Here is a 22,315-nt window from a genome sequence, read left to right on the forward strand (position 1 = left end):
GATGGTTCCCATTCATGAGTTTCCTCAGAGGAACTGGGGCAGAGCACAGTACACGTGGTGTTACATCATTGGGAACAGTCTCGTTCCCCTGTTCCAGTGCGATGGGCAATGAGCTTTCAGGATAGGAATGGTAGGAAATCTCAATTTATTTTATTTTATAGTATTATCATATAGAAGTTTCTACTAAGCTGGAGACTTATATATCCCTCTGCCTGTGAGAATCTCTTGAATTTCCACAGGCACCTGGGCCACATCAGGCACTGTTTCTCTCCTGCTTAAGATCTTTCAGTGGCTTCCCATCACCTACGAAATAAGACAAGCTCCTACACTTAGAATATAAAGCCCCCTGCGATCTGGTCCCAGCGTGCCTTTCTGCCTGGATTTATCATTCCCTTTTCTGGTAATACTAAATTACTAATAATTCTCTCTCACACCACGTTTACATCTCTGTGCTTTGGCTCTTTACATGAAACTCCCTTTCCACCTTCGTTGCTTCGTAAAATTTTATTTACCCAGGACTCTGTTTAGGCATCCCCAGCAGGAAGAAAGCCTTCACTGGACCCCACCAGTGTTTAAAATGTCTTTAGTTCATCCTGTCCTAGCACCCTGTGAGTTTCCCAATTTTATAATCATTTTCTATTTTATATTTAAATGATCAGTTCATTTGCCCATTTTTCACATAAACAATCTAGCCTGGGAGAGGTGATCAGGTCACAGTTATCATTGTATCTCTAGTGCATAGGTCAATACCCGGCATAGAATATTTTATTTAAATGAACTGACCTGACTTTCTTCTAGCTGATTTTGTTCTGAGGCCCTGTCACTGAACTCCATCTCTTATCTCAGAAGTTGAAGGTCCCCCATCCCAGAGCCAGCTGCTAAGTTCCCAGAGCTTGAATAACACCACAGTCAGCTGAAGAGTGGGCAGCCTCAGACACCACGGCCGGGGCTTTTGGAGAAGCAGCAGGAGAATGGGGGCCATGCCGTTCAGACGCCTGTATCTGTTATGTCTCTTCATGTACAAACTATCCCTGGAAGTTGCTGCAGACGTTCAGGAATCCTCAGGTAAAAGAAAAGAACACCATGGGGTGAAAGTGTTGTTGGAAGAAGGGACGGGAACATGATAGGGCTCTGGGTATATGTCCTCCAAACCTAGGAAACTTCCCAGGAGATGCTAGACAAAGATCTGCCTCCCCTAGTCTGGCATTCTCCTTCAGAAATAGGCTATCTTGTGGGGACCCCCCTCCCCATGTTAGTAAAAAATAAATAAATAAAGCCTTGGAATGATAACTGCTAAATCTCACTGGCCTTAGTATGAAGAGAAAAAGTAGAGATGCCCTTATGATTTAGAGCTGCTTCTTCTCTACTCAGTACGCCCAAACTTTCTGTCTCTCTCTCACTCTCCCCCCACCCTCCTCTGTCTCTGCCTAGATGGTCCCGGTGCCCGGGAACCTGTCTGGCTCACAGATGTCCAGGCTGCCATGGAATTCGTCGCTGCTGCTGAGGTGACTGTCATAGGCTTCTTCCAGGTTCGTCCAGATACCCCCCCGCTGTCGTCCCTCCAAAGAACCAGAAATATTCTACCTCAAGGGAGCCACGTTAGTCACCTGCTGGCCAGATGACACTGCCTTAGCAGCCAAGGGGTACAGAGTCTGCTTTTAGCTTGTCCATCAAGATCTCTCGATTTCTAGCCATTCCCAGTCTCTGAATTATGTCTTCCTCGCACTTGCTTCAAGAGTTCTGAGACTGCCGACTGGGCCTCCCCATCTGTGGATGCTTTGAAGCTTCGGACAGTATCTGAATTTCTGAGGCAGGGGCCAGGGTAACCCAACTTCTATCATCCAGGCAACGCATTTGTCAATAGTTGCCTCCAGTGTAGAACCTCTTACCAAATAAGTAGTCCCCTATGCTTCTTCCTCTTTTTTTGCTCTGAAATGTTGAATAAGGATGGCATTTTGTATATGGAAGGTGTTAGCCTCCATCTTCCAGATTGGCTTCCTGGCTAAGAAAAGCAGCCATAAAGGAGAAGGCATCATTCCAGCATTTTTCTATTTGTCTGGAGGTAACATCTGGAGATTCTCACAGCTGATCAAGCCCCTGCTCTCTCCTGGCAGACCTTCTTGTCTTGCTTCCATTCATTAATTCCAACTCATCATCACCCTGTCTATTCTGTGTACACAGCTGGAAATAGCCTTGATGAGATGTAAGTCGAGTAGGAAGACCGGGGAGCAAATTTTTCAGTGATGAGAGATCTGAACTGTAGACAAAAACAGCCACCCTCAGACAGGAAGGAGTGCCAAGGAAGTGGAGTTGGGTGCAATAACTTAAATGACCACCGGGTGTCGTTGTTTGATTCACGAGCAATTCCATTCTGAGGAGCAGAATAAAAAAAGAGGAAGCCTTGATGAACAATTGTTCATAACCTCGAATGAACTCCACACACCTTTTTGGATGAGCAAGGTGCCAACTCCCTCTGCTTGACCCCAGATGCAAGGCTAACCATGATCTTTTCTCTTAGCACATCTCCTTCTCTAGCTAGAAAGGTGTCAGGGACAAATACGTTCACTCTAGAGTATTGCCTGGAGCTGCTGAGGACAAAGGTCCCATGACAGCAGGGAGATAATGCCAGCTTGCTATAGAAGGACTGGAATCATCACTCAGAATAGGCTTCCCTGCTCTGTCCTGCAGGCCTGGGTTCTAGAATTGGACCAACCCATGAACAGTACCTTGATGGCTTACACACAGTAGAAAGAGGACTGTTCCTCTACATCCTACACAAGCCTTTGTTAATAAACCTTCTAAGCTTCCACTTTAATTTCTCTTATTTTTATTATTTTCTTTTTTGACCCTTTTGACAGCACCTATTTCTGATTTTTGCATTTCTTTTTTCTTCCACAAATTATTCCCCAAACATTTGCCCCCTCTGGTATATCAATGACAGAGCAGCCCAACTCTGCAGGTCTCTATGATTTTGAGACCCCTCTCAGCTACTAGTAAACTGCAAGTTCTATGGTAAAGCCAGACAGGAGTCCCAGGCTTAGCCACAATGTTGTAGTTACCTATTAACCCACCCAGCCTGGAGAATTCAACAGTGTCACTGCAAATCCAGCCTGCATTTTGAGAGGTCAATGTTGTCTCACTGGACACTATGATTTCTGATATGAATGAACACATTTCTACTCCCTAGTCTGTTTCTCTGTCTCTCTCCTCCAAAAACAACCTGTGGGGTTTTTTCTTCTCGTTTTTAGGATTTAGAAGTACCAGCAGTGTCCCTATTCCACAGTGTGGTGAAACATTTCCAAGATGTGTCATTTGGAATCAGCACTGCCTCCGAGGTTCTGGCCCACTACAGTGTTACTGGGAACACCATTTCCCTCTTTCGTCTGGTAAGTCAGGTGGGCAGCTCCAGCCTTCTCCCAGTTTTTCCTTGGGTTGTGGACGTACAGACTTCTGAGACCAGAAAAGAGTCTAGGTCTTGAACACTGATGGTGCTGCCTGAGTCAGGGACCGTGATGACAAGGACGATGGCTCAACTCAAGCTTCCTAAACAGATGCTGTCATGAAATGGGAAGAAGCCTGGACTGAGGGTCAGGACATAAGATTTGGAGTACTGCTTTGTCACCAACCAGCCATGTGACTTGGGCATGTCACTGAACATTTTTTGGCTTCAGTTCTTTCATCTATAAAATAAAAGGGTTTGACTATATCATCAGTAAGGTCATTGTGAGCTCTAAAAGTTTATATTTTCATACCTTTGAGAGTTCACTTACATTCATCAAACATGTGGTAACAACTACTCTGTGCACTATGCAAGATAATGATAATAAAAACACATCGAGTATATTCTCCCCTCTCATAGATCTTACAAATATAGTAGAGATTGTAAACAAAATATGCACGTATCCATAATACAAAGAGCATCACCATGGATAAAATATTACAAGGGTTCAAATGATAAAGGCAGGGTAGGAATTCTGACCAAAATAAATTATGAAGGAGACAACTGAACTGGAATTAAAGAACAGATAAAATTTGGAAAAAATAGAGGAGAATTCATGGCCAACATGGGGGAAAAAAATAAACTTGGGAAACAGTGATCAGGCCAACTTGACTGGATCTCAGGGAACATGTTTTGGGCAAATGAATAAAAGACAGAGAAGCTTGATTGGAACCATATTGTGAGGAAATTTGAATACCAGCTTAATGGGTTTGCACTTAAGTTGCTTGGCACAAGGCAGCCCCTCAAGCCTTTAGATCAGGGGAATAATATGAACAGAAATGTGTTCGCAAAATTATTTTGGCAGCAGTGAGTCAGACGGACTGTTAGGCAAAGAGATAAGATTAGAGAGAACTTTTATTAGGCTGACAAAATAGATCATGTACTAAGGATCTGTAGCAAAGAGGTAGCAGTAGAAAGTGAAGAAAAGGCAGGTCCTGCAAAGATAAGATATCAAAATTATGGAAAGGAGGCAAGGTTGAAAACCAGGGTACCTAGGAATAGTGAGGGCATAAGAGAAATAGGGATTTCTGATGCTTTATTTTGTTGTTGAGTTTACATTGTTGGTGGAATACCAAGGTGAAAATGACCAGAGTCCACTGGAAATGAGAAACTGAGCAAAAGTTAAAGTTTCAAGATTTCTGGACTGAAGGTCCTTCCCTCTCTCACTTCCATCCTATCTATCTCATATTCCTCATCCAGCTGTCTTTTAAATGTATTTTCTACTCAGTGTCTCCAACTTTCTTTAAGCCCTTAAACTACCTAGTTTATGTACCACTCCATTAAAACTGCTTTCATCCAGTCCAGGGTGGCTTCCATATTTCCAAATCCAATGAATACTGCTTAAGTCTTATTTTACTGAACATTTCTGCCATATTTGACATTGTTGGCCTCTCTTTTCTCTTTAGTATTTTCTCTTTCCTTGACCTATGAGCCTCCTTCTGCTGGTCCACTTCTTCTTTTCGTCTCCCTGGGATATTCTCTTCCTCCACCCATACTACTGCCTGACTCAATGCTCTTCCCAATGTAGGTTATATAATCCATGCTCCATGGGGCCAAAGACTGTCTTGTTCATTACTTCAACCACCGAGCATTTAAAAGTGCCTGTCATGTAGCAGGTACTCATAAATGTTTGGTGAATAGATGAATATGTGAATGATTTTTTTTTCTTTTACTTTTTGAAAAAATATTTACTTGGAGCAGTTTTAAGTTCAGAGCAAAATTAAGAGAAAGATATATAGAGATTCTTCTTATCTCTTGCCGCATACATACATGATCTCCCCCATTATCAACATCCCCCTCCAGAGTGGTACATTTGTCACAATTGATGAAACTACACTGAAACATCATAATCACCCAAACTCCATAGTTTACTTCATGGTTCACTCTTGGTGTCCTATGGTCTATGGTTTTGGACAAATATATAATGACATGAATCTATCATTAGTATATCCCAGTATTTTCACTGCCTTAAATTCCTCTGTACTATGCCTGTGAAGGAATCAATTACTGAATGAATGTGTAATCCTTCAGTGATATAATTCTTTCTCATGTTTGACGATTGTGTGTTTGTTGAGGATTTGGAATGTTTTACCTCTAGCCTGGACTTCTCCTGTGATTCAAATGCTTGCTGGATATAACTGTTTGAATATCCTCATAAGCACAGCAGTCTTAACTTTGTCAAAACTGAATTTGTCATTTGCGCCTGCTGAATCATGTTCTTTCCTCTAAAATACTGTCTTACTGAATGGCTGTGTTCATTCAGTATCTAATCTTTGCCAATCATACCTCCTACCCTACCGAGCCTATGTTCTCCTCCACTCTTTCTATTTCACTCCTTGCTTAGATTCTTAGCATCTTTGGCATAAACATTTTCAATATCTTCTTAATAGATCTCCCTTTACTACTTCTTATAGTTTCTAGGTTGGTATCACAATGATGGATATAAAATGGAAATTTGACCATGACACGTCTTTCCTAAAAACTCTTCAATATTCCCCATGTCTTAAGAGAGCAAAATCAAGATATTTAAACATGTAGTTTGTTTTTTGTTTTTTTTTGTGGTACGCGGGCCTCTCACTGTTGTGGCCTCTCCCTTTGTGGAGCACAGGCTCCGGACGCGCAGGCTCAGCGGCCATGGCTCACGGGCCCAGCCGCTCCGCGACATGTGGGATCTTCCCGGACCGGGGCACAAACCCGTGTCCTCTGCATCGGCAGGTGGACTCTCAACCACTGTGCCACCAGGGAAGCCGCTCTTTTTCTATTTCTTAAAAGTATTTTTATTATCTGATTTAGTTTTTGGTTAACATATAATGTTTTAGAGAAAACATGAGTATTTCAACGTTCTAATCCCTGGAACCTGTGAATATGTTACTTTATGTGGCAAAAGGGACTTTGCAGATGTGATTAAGAATCTTGAGATGAGGAGATTATCCTGGATTATCTGGGTGGGCCCAATGTAATCTCAACAATGCTTATGAGGGGGATACAGGAGGTCCAAGAGGAGAGAAGATGCTATCTATGGTGCTGGCTCTGAAGATGGATGAAGGGGCCAAGGAATGGCTAAGGTCTCTAGAAGCTGGAAAAGGCAAGAAAATGTCTTTCTTCACTAGAGCTTCTGGGAGGTCTACCAACAACTTGATTTTAGTTCAGCGAAACTCGTATTGGATTTCTGACCTCCAAAACTGAAGATAATAAAAGTGTATTGTTGTTTTTTTTGTTTTTTTTAAGATAGGTTAGCTATTATTTTTATTCTTCCAATCCAAATCCTCTCCCAGTAACTAGGCATCTTTTTTTTTAACATCTTTATTGGAGTATAATTGCTTTACAATGGCGTGTTAGTTTCTGCTTTATAACAAAGTGAATCAGTTATACATATATATATGTTCCCATATCTCTTCCCTCTTGCGTCTCCCTCCCTCCCACCCTCCCTATCCCACCCCTCTAGGTGGTCACAAACCACCTAGCTGATGTCCCTGTGCTATGCGGCTGCTTCCCACTAGCTATCTATTTTACGTTTGGTAGTGTATATATGTCCATGCCACTCTCTCACTTTGTCACAGCTTACCCTTCCCCCTCCCCATATCCTCAAGCCCATGCTCTAGTAGGTCTGTGTCTTTATTCCCATCTTGCCCCTAGGTTCTTCATGACCTTTTCTTTTCTTTTTTTTTCTTAGATTCCATATATATGTGTTAGCATACGGTATTTGTTTTTCTCTTTCTGACTTACTTCACTCTGTATGACAGACTCTAGGTCCATCCACCTCACTACAAATAACTCAATTTCATTTCTTTTTATGGCTGAGTAATATTCCACTGTATATATGTGCCACAGCAAAGGAAACCATAAACAAGACTAAAAGACAGCCCTCAGAATGGGAGAAAATATTTGCAAATGAAGCAACTGACAAAGGATTAATCTCCAAAATTTACAAGCAGCACATGCAGCTCAATAACAAAAAAACAAACAACCCAATCCAAAAATGGGCAGAAGACCTAAATAGACATTTCTCCAAAGAAGATATACAGATTGCCAACAAACACATGAAAGAATGCTCAACATCATTAATCATTAGAGAAATGCAAATCAAAACTACAATGAGATATCATCTCACACCAGTCAGAATGGCCATCATCAAAAAACCTACAAACAATAAATGCTGGAGAGGGTGTGGAGAAAAGGTAACACTCTTGCACTGCTAGTGGGAATGTAAATTGATACAGCCACTATGGAGAACAGTATGGAGGTTCCTTAAAAAACTAAAAATAGAACTACCATCTGACCCAGCAATCCCACTACTGGGCATATACCCTGAGAAAACCGTAGTTCAAAAAGAGTCATGTACCACAATGTTCATTGCAGCTCTATTTACAATAGCCAGGACATGGAAGCAACCTAAGTGTCCATCAACAGATGAATGGAGAAAGAAAACCGATGTTTTTACTCCTAGATTCTATTTACTCTAATGCTCCTCATTCTAAAGACTTAAAAAAAAAAAAGAAGAAAAGAAACACACTTTCTCCTAAACCATTTCTCTATCTCCCTGGCACTATTTAATCAAACCCCAGGATTATTTCTCAAGAGTTAATCTAGGCATGGCATATTTTGGCAAAGAAATTTCAGAATTTGTCCCTACAGTAAATTTCCATTGTAGGAACATGTTTAGAAATAAGCTGAAATAATAAATGGGAATATGAGTTGACAGCTATGTTGGAGAGATGAGAGACTGGCAAATGCTATATTTATGGAACGCATCACCTGCAAAAACAGTGCAGGCCAACTATATACATGCGATTGGGAAAAATGTAAAATGGAGCAATAGTAAGTTGTGTATGACAACCTGTCTGTGTGAGGACAGAGCTTGTCTTTTGTGAGAGTGATAGCAACTCTCACCACTCTCAACAGGACTCTTAATGTTGCCCCAACAGAGATGTAATCCCATGTTAAATAAAACATGAGCCTGTCCTAAACTGGAATTTCAGATATTATTTGAATGTTTACCTCATTTTGAGTATTCTCAATCACTTCTATTTTAAGAAATATAGGGACTTTCCTGGTGGTCCGGTGGTTAAGACTCTGTGCTTCCAGTGCAGGGGGTGTAGGTTCGATCCCTGGTTGGGGAACTAAGATCCCACATGCCAAAAAAGAGGTATAATTAGCCTAACTTTGACCCAATGGGATAGTAATGGAAACACAGTAGAGGCATCCTTCCATGCCCTTCACAATTATTCCTTGGAAATCTATTATAAGAAATGCACCTTTCCAAGCAGAGAATCAGAAGAAACCAGTGCATAAAAATAAACTGATAAGAAAGGCAAGAAGTAAGATACATCAAATTTTAAAATATTTTTTCTAAAGTATATATTTACCAAGTATATGGTAAGCTAAGCAACTTATAAAAACAACCCAGAGAAGCAGCCGCATAGCACAGGGAGATCAGCTCGGTGCTTTGTGACCACCTAGAGGGGTGGGATAGGGAGGGTGGGAGGGAGGGAGACGCAAGAGGGAGGAGGTATGGGGAAATATGTATATGTATAACTGATTCATTTTGTTGTAGAGCAGAAACTAACACACCATTGTAAAGCAATTATACTCCAATAAAGATGTTAAAAAAAAAAAAAAACCCAGAGACATGAGGGCATTTGTTAAACAAATGATTTCTCCGTGATAGCCCAGATATTTAATATTGTAACTGGTGTAAACTAAGACAACTTTAATATGTTTTATGAACTGTTGGGTTGTTAATTATGGAAATTGAGCAGAATTCAAAGGAATATTGCTGGAATACTAATAAAGAGAAAAGGAGTGATGAAATCCATTGGTAGCACACAGTGTCTGAAACATAAAATAATCCACATCTGATTCTCTTGGGGAACCTCAAATTATATTGTAAGGTGACAACCCTTCTGGTTTACTGTTTACTGTTTTTATTCAGGTGCCTCTTTCCTTGGGGAGAAAAATAATATGATTTTTCAAGGAAAATTCTTTCCAAAAACTGGAAAAATATATAAAAATTTTTCCCCCACTCTTGGTTCCAGGGTTGGGTTTTTCTTTCCAGGGCATTAGGCAAATAAATTCCCTTTACAGAAGAAAGAATTCCTTTCAAATGTTGTTTCCAGGAACCCTACACATGAACGTTCCAGAGTTTTTTGGTGTAAGAAATAGAGAAATAATCGGGTATGTTTCGTTCAAAGAAGCCCAACCAACTGGAAAGGCTTCAGGAGGGTGGTTTTTATTAAAGCTCTTTGCTTCTTAGAGAAAGTTATCACCGCTTAACCACGGTGCTTCCAGTATACAACATGCCTTAAGTCCAGAAACACCTGGAGGAGCTGGAGTTTCCTGTTCGTCTTGTTCTGGGAAATGTGAGGGTTTGCCTGGAAAAGGGAGCAGAAAGGGAGGAACTCCTGGCTCAGACCACAGCTCTGTCCCCTGAGCTTAGACACCAGGCCTGCAAGTTTCCAGAAAAATAATCAGGAAGTATTTAAACATATTAAAGATTAAAAGGACACTGGTTGTGATTATAATGATGATTTTGATGGTTGCACAATTAGCAAAGCCTTAGGAAGGAGACATGCCAGGTGGCAAAGCAGGCCTTAAGTAGCTTTTAAGATCCTTTGTGTTCACTTTCTTCTCTATCGACTAGAGGAGAGGGATGGGAGAAGGGTGGGCAAGGACTCCACCTAGGAAGATTTTTTCTCCTGCTTTTATATTTCTGCCCCAAGCTTTCTACTCAAACTGTGTGAATTTTAAAACAATTAAATATGCAAAATAGTTCACCTTTTAAAACATCCTGTGGTTTCGTTGAATTTTTTTCAAAATTCTTTTTTTGAAAGACAAACATTTTCTGTACCTCGGCATTATGTATTTCATAAGTTTGGGTTGTGAAAAACAATCGTGAAATAAAGTGATTAAATTGCCATCTGAGTGAGGTCAGCACTTCTGGGCCTCAGTGCCTAATACACAGCAGGCACTCAACAAATAATTGAACACAAATGGATTATAAGAGAAACACCCAGATATGACTAACAGACTCAGAATTAATCAAATTAACCATAAAGAGTGCATTGGGTTTCTTGGAGGTTCATATTGCTTTTAACTATACCTAGTGAGAGACCGCCTGGAAGAAAAGAAGAGAAAAATAGAAGATGGCTCTGATCCAGGGCAAGATCTGATGGGGTAGGACCGATATAAGATAGCAGATAAAGGGTAAGAGTTAAGGAGTGTTCAAGTGTTGGTGGCCCAAAGATCTCAAAAGTGACCCAGACTATTTCAGGAAGCAGAATTGTTCAGGATCTGGCCCTGACAGTTTTATCTGTAGGCATAGTTGCTATGGGTGATGGAAGCTTTATCTTCTGTCTCTATGGGCATGAGGAGATGGGGGAGGGGAATAGGAAACTTCTGGGAACAATGTTTGGCAATATGACATCCTATCTTTCAACATACCTGAGTATCATGGAAAGGCAGATCTAAAATGCAAATCTGGGATAGCAGACCAGGTAACTAGACAATCCCTTCCACTAAGGATAATTTTTTTGAAAAAGCTGAGCAAAAAAAAATATTTTAAAGAAAGACCTTGGAGAACCAGCAAGAGAAGGGGGAATGTCTAGGCTAAGATCTAAAATAAAATGGAAACCCAAAAAGGTGAACCCTGTATTTGGACTGCTTTTCATCTGGGGGACATAGCCAGTTCTAGAAGGAGCAGCAGAGAGGCTGAGAGGTTTATTAGCATTTTTGCAATATTCAAGGAGCCAGAAAATTAAATGTTGGAGTTCAGGGACCACAAGGGGAAGTAGGAGGTAAAACTAGTAAGACATCCTTTGCTCTACTTTGGACCCTAAAGAGAAATATCCTAAAATCAAAGATGAACCATAAGTAGATCAGCCCTCCCAAGAGCTGCAGCACAGATTCGAGTCACCTCAGCCCCTGATCATATATGAATATATAAATACACACACACACACATACACACATATATATATATATATACACACACATTACATACACCTGCACACATATATAATTATATATATGTATCATCTATATAATTTACCCATAGCCATGCCATAGTATAATAACAGAAAGTCAAAGAAAAAGAGAAAAATCTTAAATCAGACAGAAAAGATTACCTTCAAAGTAAGCTCAAAGGGTAATACTAAGATTCTCAGATGACTTCTCAATAGAAAGAATGGAATGCAGAATACAAATAATTATATCTTTCAAAAACTGAAAGAAAATAACTCTCAACAAAGAATGCTACCCCCAGCAAAAATAACCTTCAAAAATAAAGGTGAAATAAGCATATTTTAGACAATCAAACTGAAAGAATATGTCACCCAACAGATCTAACTCATTCTAAAGGGAATACTAAATGTGTTCTCTGGGCAGAGGGAAAAAATTCCCAGATAGAAGCTCAAAAATGCAGGAAGAAATGAAGAGAAACTAAAATGTAAATGTATGCATAAATGTAAATGTATATTGATTATATAACAATAATAATAATGTCTTGTGAGATTTAGAATTAACACACAGAACAATAATGGCCTGTAGGTCTTGAGTGTGGGCCATGGACTGATTTGGAAGGAAGTAAAGTGTATTAGAGTGTTCTAATGTCTGCATTATCCAAGAAGAAGGTAGAATTGCCAGCTAATATTAGATTCTGATAAGTAAAGTATGCATGTTGTAACGCATGCTGGTGATCCTTAGGAGAATAATTATAGCGTTTGTAACTTCTGAGTCAAAAAAGAGAAAGAAGGCATAATAAAAAGTGCTCAATGGATTCAAAGTAAGCCAAAAATGAAGGAAAATGAGATTTGGAACAGGCAGAACCAATGGAAAAATGCATATTTAATTAAATATATTAGTAACTACATTATATAAAAATAATCCAATTAAAAGGCAAAGATTATCAGACTGGATTTAAAAATAAAACTATGTGCTTTCTACAAGAGATACAATGTTTTAAAAAATAGGGACATATGTAAAGTATAAAGATAGGTTGAAAGTAAAAGGATGGAGATATGCCATGTAAACACTTCTAAAAGAATGCTGGTATAAGTATGTTAGTATGAACAAAGTAGTCTTTTATGCAATGAGCATCCCTAGGGATAAAGAAGGACACTTCATAAAGACAACAATTTTAATTTGCCCAGAAGATTTACCAATTCTAAATCTGCATACATGACTTGAGAATATATAAGAAGAAACTGACAGAATTGTAAGAAAAAATGGTTAAATCCACAATCATACTGGGAGATTTTGACACTCCCCTATTGAGAGAATAAGCTAGTCAAAAAAAAAATATATATATATATATATAATTTGAATTATAAATTAACTAAGTGTCCTGATGAGCATATGCAGAATACTGTATTCAAAAACTATAATATATGCATAATTTTAAGGACACATATCACATATACAGAAGTTGACAAATAATAAAAATAAAATGTAGAAATTAAGCTGGAAATCAAAAACAAGCATGTAACCCCAAAATCTTACATTTTGAAATTAAAAAATACACTTCTAAATAACCAATAGGTTAGAGAAGAAATAAGAACAGAAATTAGAAAACATTTTGAATTGAATGATAATAAAACATACATACAAAGTTTATGAATGTAGAAGGCATCCATAGCCTTATAACGGGAAATATGGAGCTTTTAACATGTATTTTAGAGAAGAGTAATGCTAAAAATCAGAATCTAAGCATCATTTTAAGAAGGAAGAAAAAATGAGTCCCAGGTAGATTTTAGATCCATTGTGAATGACAAAATAATAATGTTTCTAGGAGATAAAATGAGAGAATATATTCAAAACTTTGGTGTAGTCAAAGCACTTTAAACAAAACAAAACAAAAACACACACGAGTTATAGGAAAAGGTTGATAACTTGACTACATTGAAATCACCTTCTGTTCATATGCAGTCACCATTAAAAGGGAAGTCCCCAGTGAGAAAAGATATATAGTATAAAACCACAAAGGGTTCATATCCAGAATATATAAAACATCTTCAAATCAGCAAAGAAAGGATCAACTCAATAGAAAAATAGGCAAGTGACTTGAACACAGACTTCAAAGAAATGGATATACAACTAGTTAATCAGAGAAATACAAGTGAAACCACAGTGAGATACTACCAGATATTCACCAAAATGAATAAAATTAGAAAGGTGGATAATGCCAAGTGTTGGCAAGGATGTGGAACAATGGGACATTTCCAACAGTACAAATGCAAATGTACATTATTGTCCATTTTAGAAAATAACTTTGACATTGTCTCCCAAACACACATCAAAATACATGGCAAAAATACACATATCCGGGCGTCCCTGGTGGCGCGGTGGTTGGGAGTCCACCTGCTGATGTAGGGGACACGGGTTCATGCCCTGGTCCGGGGGGATCCCACATGCCGCGGAGCGGCTAGGCCCGTGGGCCATGGCCGCTGGGCCTGCGCGTCCAGAGCCTGTGCTCTGCAACGGGAGAGGCCACAGTGGTGAGAGGCCCACATGCCGCAAAACAAAACAAAAAAAAACAAAAAACATAAAAACAAAAAACAAAAAAAATGCACATATCCTACAGTCAAATCCTAATCCTAGATACATGCCCAACAGATATAGAGACATGAGTACCAAGAGAAATGAACAAGAGTGTTCATTGCAGCCTTATTTTAATAACCAGAAGCTGAAAACAGTCTAAATTTTCATCAGTAGTAAAATGAATAAATGCTTTGCATATTTATACAATCAGATATTATAGAGCAAGGAAAATGAACAAACTATAGCTAAATGCAATAACATGGATGGCTCTTATAAACAAAATTTTAAGCAAAAGAATTGAGATACACATACAAAAAATAGTTTGTTTCCACTTACATAATGTTTTTAAAAAGATGAAACTAAACTATAACATTAAGAGATGCATTTTTAAGCAAGTAAAGCTATAAAGGAAAGGATGAAGAAGGTCATCATAAGTCAGGATAATGGTCCCTTTGGCAGAAAACTAATGGATTATTGATTAGAAGGGATCACAGAGGGCTTCAGGCATTCTGGCAATGTTCTATTTCTTTCCCTGAGTGGTGGTTCCACAGTTGTTTGCTCTGTGATCATTTACTGAGGTTTACATTTTCTGTTTTGTGGTTTTCTCTATATGTGTGCTTTATTTCACATTCGAAGGGTACATAAATAAAACATAAATCTGATCCTGTAAGTGTCTCCCCTTGCCCTCAGGTTAGAGTTTAATCTACTTACCTTGACTTCAAGGCTCTTTGGGAATTTACCCTGCCTACCCCACTGTCTATGTCTCTCTTCTACCCGCACTTAACATCTACTGCTAGAGTCAAGCTAAACGAACTGCAGCTTCTAGAATGGGCATCTCGCATCATTTTGCCTTTGGCAAATGCTGTTCTTTATTTAAAATGCCACCCCCATCCTCATTCATCTGAACAAGTCTTAGTCATTCTTCAGGAGCTGCCTCTTCCTGGGAGTTTTTCTGCTCTTCCTTAGGTGACAAATGGGTCTGTGATGACACTAGCCGCATTCTGTGTGATGTTTCTGTTTACTTCTCTGTGTCCCACAGGACAGTGTGTTCCTAGAGGGCAGGGAACATTTCCTATTTACCTTTCTGTCTTTAGAGCTTTAGTTAGTGCCTGACATGTGGTAAATAGTCTAGAAACATTTACTGATAAATGAAGACAGTGACAATTTTATCCTTTTTGTGTGACCCAGGTGGATAACAAACAACTGGATTTAAAGAGTGAAGACATTGAAAGCATGGATGCTACCAAGTTAAGCCATTTCATTCAGAGGAACAACCTCCACTTGGTGACAGAGTATAACCCTACGGTAAATAGCCCCTGTCCGCAGACCCTTAAGTCCCTATGTCAGGGAGGGTACTTGCCTTCATAGCAGAAATCCTTTCCTCCAGGAGTCCTGATCTTTTGACCAATAATAATATTAACCACAAAAAAAAAAAAAAATATATATATATATATATATTAACCACCATTAATTGAACACCTAGTTGTTTATGTTGCCATCCCTCTACAACCCTTAAGATTGATAGACTTGTCCCTACCCAACAAAGAAAGAAACAGAAAAGTTAAATGACATCACATGACTAGTAAGAAAGAGAGAGTGCAGTGCTGAGGTGACTACTTCAAAACTTCTGAGTTTGGTTGCCTGAGAGAGTTCAGTGAAGGCAACAAGATTGTGAGCTCGCCACAACTGCAAAAACACTGAAGGTCCATTTTGTTTTCCTAAAGCATTGGTGACCAATACTTTTGTAAATTACAATAAAAGTAAATTAATAGACCAATGAAATGTTGAAAAACAAAGCCCACCGATCACCTATTTGGATGTCGCAACAATGTAAAATTTTTTTAAAGTTTTTATACACCTATTCTCATTTTCTGTGCCTATCTCCTTGTGGACTAGTAACTAACATTTCCTGGTCTAGCCTAGACCCTCAAGGGGTCTCAGGTTTCTTTCTGGGTTTGTCTTTTTTGGGTGTTGCATGCTGCCTGAAACCTGGGTGAAGCTGCTGGTCCACCTGTCCTGCTGGCCTTCTAACACTCTACAGCTTATAGAATTACCTTGCATGTCCTGCCTTTTGCCTTCCTGAACGTAAATCGTAGACTGATAGAGTGTTGACTTCCAGTGATCTACATCAGCTCAGAAATGCTATGCGCTCTCTGGTAACAGTACTTTATATGCATGTCATGATTTTTAGAACTTACAAAGCCCTTTCACACCATTTTCTCATTTAATACTCACAGAGATTCTTTGAGGTAGAAGAGAGGAAATTATTATGTCCATTTTATAGAGAACTCTCAAATTCCAAACAACATTCAAGATTACACAGTAAGTGGAAAAGGCATCTTTTAAGGCAGAAAATTTAACTGATGATGCATTAGCTCATATTGTCTATTTCTATTCTACTGGAGAGGAAATGGGAGTTCAGAAAAGTGAAGTAACGTCCTCAAGGCCATATGAGCTTCAGTGACAGCCTATCCACTCGTCCCTGATTTTTTTATGACTGGTCTGTCTGACTGGGTCCTGTGGTTTTTCCATTGCCGCACATAGCCTTCAACAGAAAACACCCCTTTTCCTGTTGACTGAATTCATGTCCACCTCTCACACCATGTTTTTCTCCATGGAATGGTGACTCCATTTCCACTTCTGGTAAGATTCCAAACACATGCACCGCAGGGGTGTTGGCAGCAATAATTGAAAAGGCATTTTTCTCCTAGATCATCATCATTCTGGTCATTGTGTCTATAAAGCTGCCAGGAGTGCATGTGGGACCAGGAAAGATGATTTTCCGGTCCCTGAGCTTATGGTCCAGGGTCCTGGAGTTCTGCAGGCGAACGAGGGCAGACGCAAGGACTAGCCTTCCTGAGCTCTGATGCCTGGTCCATCTCTCATCTTAAAGAACAATGACATTTGTTAAGTTCCATATTAGTAGTGACAGCAAATCACAACAAGAAGAAATTAGGAAAGAATTTCTTTAGAGAAGCAAGTTCAATTTTTATTGTGACTTTTACATTTCCGAAAAGTAGTTTTTCTCAACGGATGACCTGCCCACACTACTATAGTTGTTTCTCATCTGTTGCTGGTACAGAGGTTTGTATCAGTAGCAACTGGGCAGAAATTCATAGCCATGTAGTTGGCCTCCTGTGCACTTTTAAGGCACACACTCAATCCTTGGCTTCAAGGTCAAAATCCAGCTGTTTAATCTATTAGAATTAAACTAATCACTTCTGCTGTGTTCAATCCCTTCTGCTAAGACAACTATATCATTTGACTCCTCAGCTTTGATTTTTTGACTCTTCTCAAGCTTTCTTCTCCATCTGCACTCTAGGAGAGTAGATGCATGCTCTAAATTTAAGTAGCAGGATCTAGTAGAACAAGAGACAATTATTTAGCATCCAATCTCCCAAACTTAAAATGTAAGACCTGGTTTGAAACTCCAGGGGGAAAGTTTTGGGAAAGAACTCACTGGACTCTCCTTACCTACATGTTGGCCAGTAGAGCTGAAAAAAAAATCACTACAGAGGAGTGTGTAGCTTCTGGAAGGATCCTACCTAGTTGCTCCCCCTCCCACCACCCTGGGACTCTGCCCAAAGATTCCTTAACACACCATACTCTCTCTTCTTGTGCACATGCTTGTTTTACAGCAGTGCTTTCTGTATTTAGAAGGGAGGGGTGAAAAGGAACGGGATTTTGTTTAAAATAGCGACAGTTGCAGCACTATTTCAGGAAAGGGAAATGAAGGGAACCAGTGCCAGAGTTTTACACTCTATCTTCTCTCCTCCCTCTGGTTCACAGCTGTCCCCTCCCCTCCATCACCGACAACTTCCTGGGGGATGACCATCTCTAATCAGCAAAAAAGGGCCAATGCTTCTGGTCTCCTGAAGAGCTTACCTTATGGCTGACCTGAGGTGCTCTGATTCAACCATGCTGAGGGCTGAATTGGTTGTGTTGAGGATTTGCCATCAGCTGTGTATGAGGCGGTACATCCCGCTGATTAAGACCATGGACTCTGGAGTTCAACACTTTCAGGACTTTAGGAGATCTTGGGCCTCAATTTCTTCTTTTATAAAACTGGGACTTTGAGGATTAAATTAGTTATTACACGTAAAGACCTGAAAACAGTGCCCAGCACATCATAAGCACTCAAAAGTATACACTACTGACATGCAAAGTCCACATTTTAAGTGCATCTGGCTCCTCTCGCAACATGAAAAGGGGTTTAAAAGGTGACTAAAATGTTCCATGGTGTATTTGTTACCTATTGATGCATAACAGCTTACTCCAAAATTTAACAACTTAGAACAGAAAAAAAATGGACTGTCTCGCACAGTTTCTGTGGGTCCACCGTTTGGGAGTGGCTAGGGTTAGGTGCTGCAAATCTGGGGGCTCATGTGAAGTGGCAGCCCTTGGTCAGGGAGGCAGTCATGGGAAGGGTTGACTGGGGCTGAAGAGTTTGCTCCCAAGAAGGCTCAATCACAGACAAGTCAGTGCTGGCTGTTGGCAGGAGGCCTTAGCTCCTTGCCATGCGAATCTCTTCATAAGACTGCTTGAGTGACCAGTATAAGAGAGTAAGTGATATGAGTGAGAACAAGGCAGAAGCCACTGTGTCTTCTATGACCTAACCCTGGAGGTCACACTCCAGCATTACTGCAACATCCCTTTGGTTACTCAGCTCAGCCCTATTCAGTGTGGGGAGGAGAAAACTACACAGTTGCATGAAAACCAGAGGGTGAGACTGACTCAGCACCATCTTGGAGGAGTTGCCCCTGATGTCATGGATGGACAGCTCTCATTTATGTTCTAGTGTACCTATTCACCGGTTGTCACTAATGCTTTTTTTCCCTCCTTTTCACTTTCATTCTACTTCAATACATTTCAATTTCCCAGACTGTAATTGGCCTATTTAATAGTATGATTCCAATTCATCTTCTACTGATGATGAACAAGGCCTCCCCAGAGTATGAAGAAAGCTTGCACAGATACCAGGAAGCAGCTAAGCTCTTCCAGGGGAAGGTAAGTCTGGACTGGGAAATACCTTTTTGAATACTCAGCAACAAGACACTAGAAAAAGGGAGATGGGACCAGGGAAGTGAGATAAATGAGGAAAATACATCAGGTTAAGAGATAACAAAGTGAGAACTGGGGCATAATAAATCCCATTACTCTGATTTAAAACTTAAGATGTATTTTATACTCTTAAAGATGTATTTAATCATATCTTCCATCAGCAGTAAGTCTATTTCTTTTTTTTAATGCCTTGATGGGTGCAGAGAAAATAGAGACCCAAAGAAACTGAAAATTAAAATCACCTTTTAGTCACGATTTATTTACTCCTTGCTATAAACTCTGAAGTTTTAGACCTCAGGACTTATTTCTCATCTAAAACACCTGTCAGGTATCTAGTGCCCACTGGATGTCCAATAAATATTTATTACTTTCCCTTCCCTACTTTGTGCAGTTCTGCTTATGTTACTGAAATAGTAAAACTTCAACCACTTCAAGGCTACTGCATTGAATTTGAGGCCTCGATGACAAGGGCTGTCTGGTAATAAAACAAGCTGACTTTCTGGTTTTCTGGTTTCCCTAGCACTGGAAGTTTTCAGTGTTACTAAACATAAATAACTCTCTAGACTATTATCAAGAAGATTTCCACTTTGGACAGACGGTTTGATTTAATAATACAAAATAGTTAACAGTTTTCAAGCACTTACTATACGCTAAAAACTATACTAGAAATATTAAATCCATTCTCTCCTTCAATCTCCCCCAACAAAAGCCCATTTTTCCAAAGAGAACACCTAATCTCAGGGAAGCTAAGTAATGTACCCAAAGTCACACAGCTGGAAAGTATTACAGGTAACATTTAAAAAGAATTCTCCACATTTAGCCAATAGGCCATACTTTCTCCCTTAGCTAATCCCTAAAGTCTCTTCCAGTTCTACGGTCTTAAAATTAAATAAACCCAATCAAAGGGATAAAAAACCAAAACGATGCAAAATAAGAAGAAATTCATTTTAACTCAATGAAGATTTAAACTGTGTGGCACAGACCCTAAATTCCATCAGTGTAAACTCCAACAATCACAAGGTGTCTCTTCCTCCCCAGAGCCTCAGAGAGATCTTTCTTTTCCAAACTTCTCCAACTGCAGATTCTTTTTATTCTGGTGGACAGTGGTGTGAAGAAAAATGGGAAGGTGATATCATTTTTCAAACTAAAGGAGCCTCAGCTGCCTGCATTGGCAATTTACCAGACTCTGGACGATGTGTGGGATACACTGCCCATAACGGAAGTCTCAGTAGAGCACGTGCAAAACTTTTGTGATGGATTCCTGAAAGGGAAGAGGTTGGTAAGTGTGAGACTACAGGTAAAGCAAGTTGAGGTTTGTTTCCGCTCTTGGTTCCTTTAATTTCCTGTTGAATAAAAATTCTTTGACCTCCACTGGATTTGATTAAGAGTAAGGGAATAGGAAATGTGCATATAAATACATGCACTCAGCCTCTTCTTTTGCATAATTGATAGAGTATTATACACTATTGTATATCATTGTACAACTTGACCCTTTTACTTAACATGAAGTATCATTTTATATGTGAAAAGCTTTCTTATAGTTTATTAACCAACTACACAGAATTTTAATGTATCGATGGACCATGATTTATTTAACTATTCTCTTATTGATTAGATTGTTTCCAGTTTTTTTCCAGCTGTTTCTCATCCCCCAATAATATGAACAAAAGTCTGTTTTACCCAAACTTTGTCCACACAATGTGTTCTCAAGCTTTCTGATCTTTATTAATATTAAAGGCGAAAAAATGGTATCACTGTAAAAAAAGAAAAGAGTAAAGGGATAGGAGGATACGGTGGTCAGAGTTGGGATGCTTTTTGAGATGTAGTCATGGGAACAGAACTCCAAAAACAGTTTTGGAAAGGTCTTGCATATCCAAAGGAGCTGAATTTTGGATTTTACCATTCTGGGTACAACATCAATGGGAAACAAGTAAATTCCATATGAGGATTCATGAGATAAAAATTGAAGATGGATTTAGGACTTTCAGGAGGAATTGAATAGCTCAATTTTCTAATCTCAGAGTTCAAAAACAAGAGTGGACTCCAAATCTGAATATCAGTCTCATGGTGTTTTTCAGAGAGAAAATCATGACTCAGAAGAAAAGATGTCAAAGATGGAACTCTGATTTCTCCCTGCTTCTTCTGCGTAGGACAAAGTAACTACTTTATGCCGAATAAAAAGGGGTGACCCAAACCTCAGAGACAGTAAACAGGATCACCAGACTTTACACATACACATACATGCACACACACACACACACACACACACGTGCGCGCGCGTGCACGCACAGCTCCAGTTTGTTCCTTAAAGTCTCATTGACTCTACTTTCCCTTTCTTTTAAATTTTACCCTTCCGATGTTCTCTTCTGCATTCATACTGAGTAGGCCCATGCACTGTCACACATACCACTGGATGCAGGCTTTATGAGAAATACTGCGCTACTGCTATGAAGTGACAACATTCCCAGAGGGAGATTGTTCCGGTGTATCATTTGATACTGAATTCGTATACAGCACGCGACTTACACACAACATCTTGTAGGGTTGCCTGAGGGTTGAAACTCTGCTTTCCTCATGTCCCTCTCTGACTCAGGGTCAAGGACAAAAAGATGGTTTTAAATGCCTTTCTGAAATTGTCTTTTTGCCAGAAGTCAAATGATATTTCCAAGTCTCTGAACTCAGCAGAAACAGACCGTGTAAAAACTCTATTCTTGTTTCAAGTTCCTAACTCCCCCTATAAATCAACAGCTGCATGATAAATAAAAGGCCATCATGTTATAGGAAAAGACTGGCATCTCTTTGCAGACCAAATCCCTTATAAATATCCCGCCACCCAACTCAGCAGAATGGACCTCCCCCTTTTTTTTTTTTAAAAAAAATTTATTTATTTACTTATTTATTTTTGCTGTGTTGGGTCTTCGTTTCTGTGCGAGGGCTTTCTCTAGTTGTGGCAAGCGGGGACCACTCTTCATCGCGATGCGCGGGCCTCTCACTGTCGCGGCCTCTCTTGTTGTGGACCACAGGCTCCAGACGCACAGGCTCAGTAGTTGTGGCTCACGGGCCTAGTTGCTCCACGGCATGTGGGATCTTCCCAGACCAGGGCTCGAACCCGTGTCCCCTGCATTAGCAGGCAGATTCTCAACCACTGTGCCACCAGAGAAGCCCTGGACCTCCCCCTTTTGTATCTACTGTTAGAGTCAGGCCATGAGCCACTAATGTGTT

At 39.8% G+C, this 22,315-nt stretch overlaps 1 protein-coding gene across 10 annotated transcripts; it reads left to right on the forward strand.

The window, feature by feature from the left end:
* Positions 1–98: 98 nt before the first annotated feature.
* Positions 99–21,868, forward strand: ERP27 (endoplasmic reticulum protein 27). Of its 10 annotated transcripts, XM_060166813.1 has the most exons (8): positions 99–608; positions 847–1,065; positions 1,432–1,529; positions 3,249–3,386; positions 15,221–15,337; positions 18,914–19,043; positions 20,140–20,368; positions 21,172–21,868. In XM_060166813.1, exons 2-8 carry the CDS (start codon positions 972–974, stop codon positions 21,251–21,253), a joined length of 888 nt encoding a protein of 295 aa, XP_060022796.1. In that variant the 5' UTR covers positions 99–608; positions 847–971; the 3' UTR covers positions 21,254–21,868. The 10 variants fall into 10 exon arrangements, 8 of the variants coding, with proteins under 8 accessions (XP_060022796.1, XP_060022798.1, XP_060022795.1 ...); XM_060166815.1 differs by having other exon boundaries at positions 99–1,065; positions 20,140–20,372; XM_060166812.1 differs by having other exon boundaries at positions 99–1,065.
* The last annotated feature ends 447 nt before the right edge of the window (positions 21,869–22,315 follow it).

The sequence above is a fragment of the Lagenorhynchus albirostris genome, chromosome 11 (assembly GCF_949774975.1).
Source record: "Lagenorhynchus albirostris chromosome 11, mLagAlb1.1, whole genome shotgun sequence".
NCBI lineage: Eukaryota > Metazoa > Chordata > Mammalia > Artiodactyla > Delphinidae > Lagenorhynchus > Lagenorhynchus albirostris.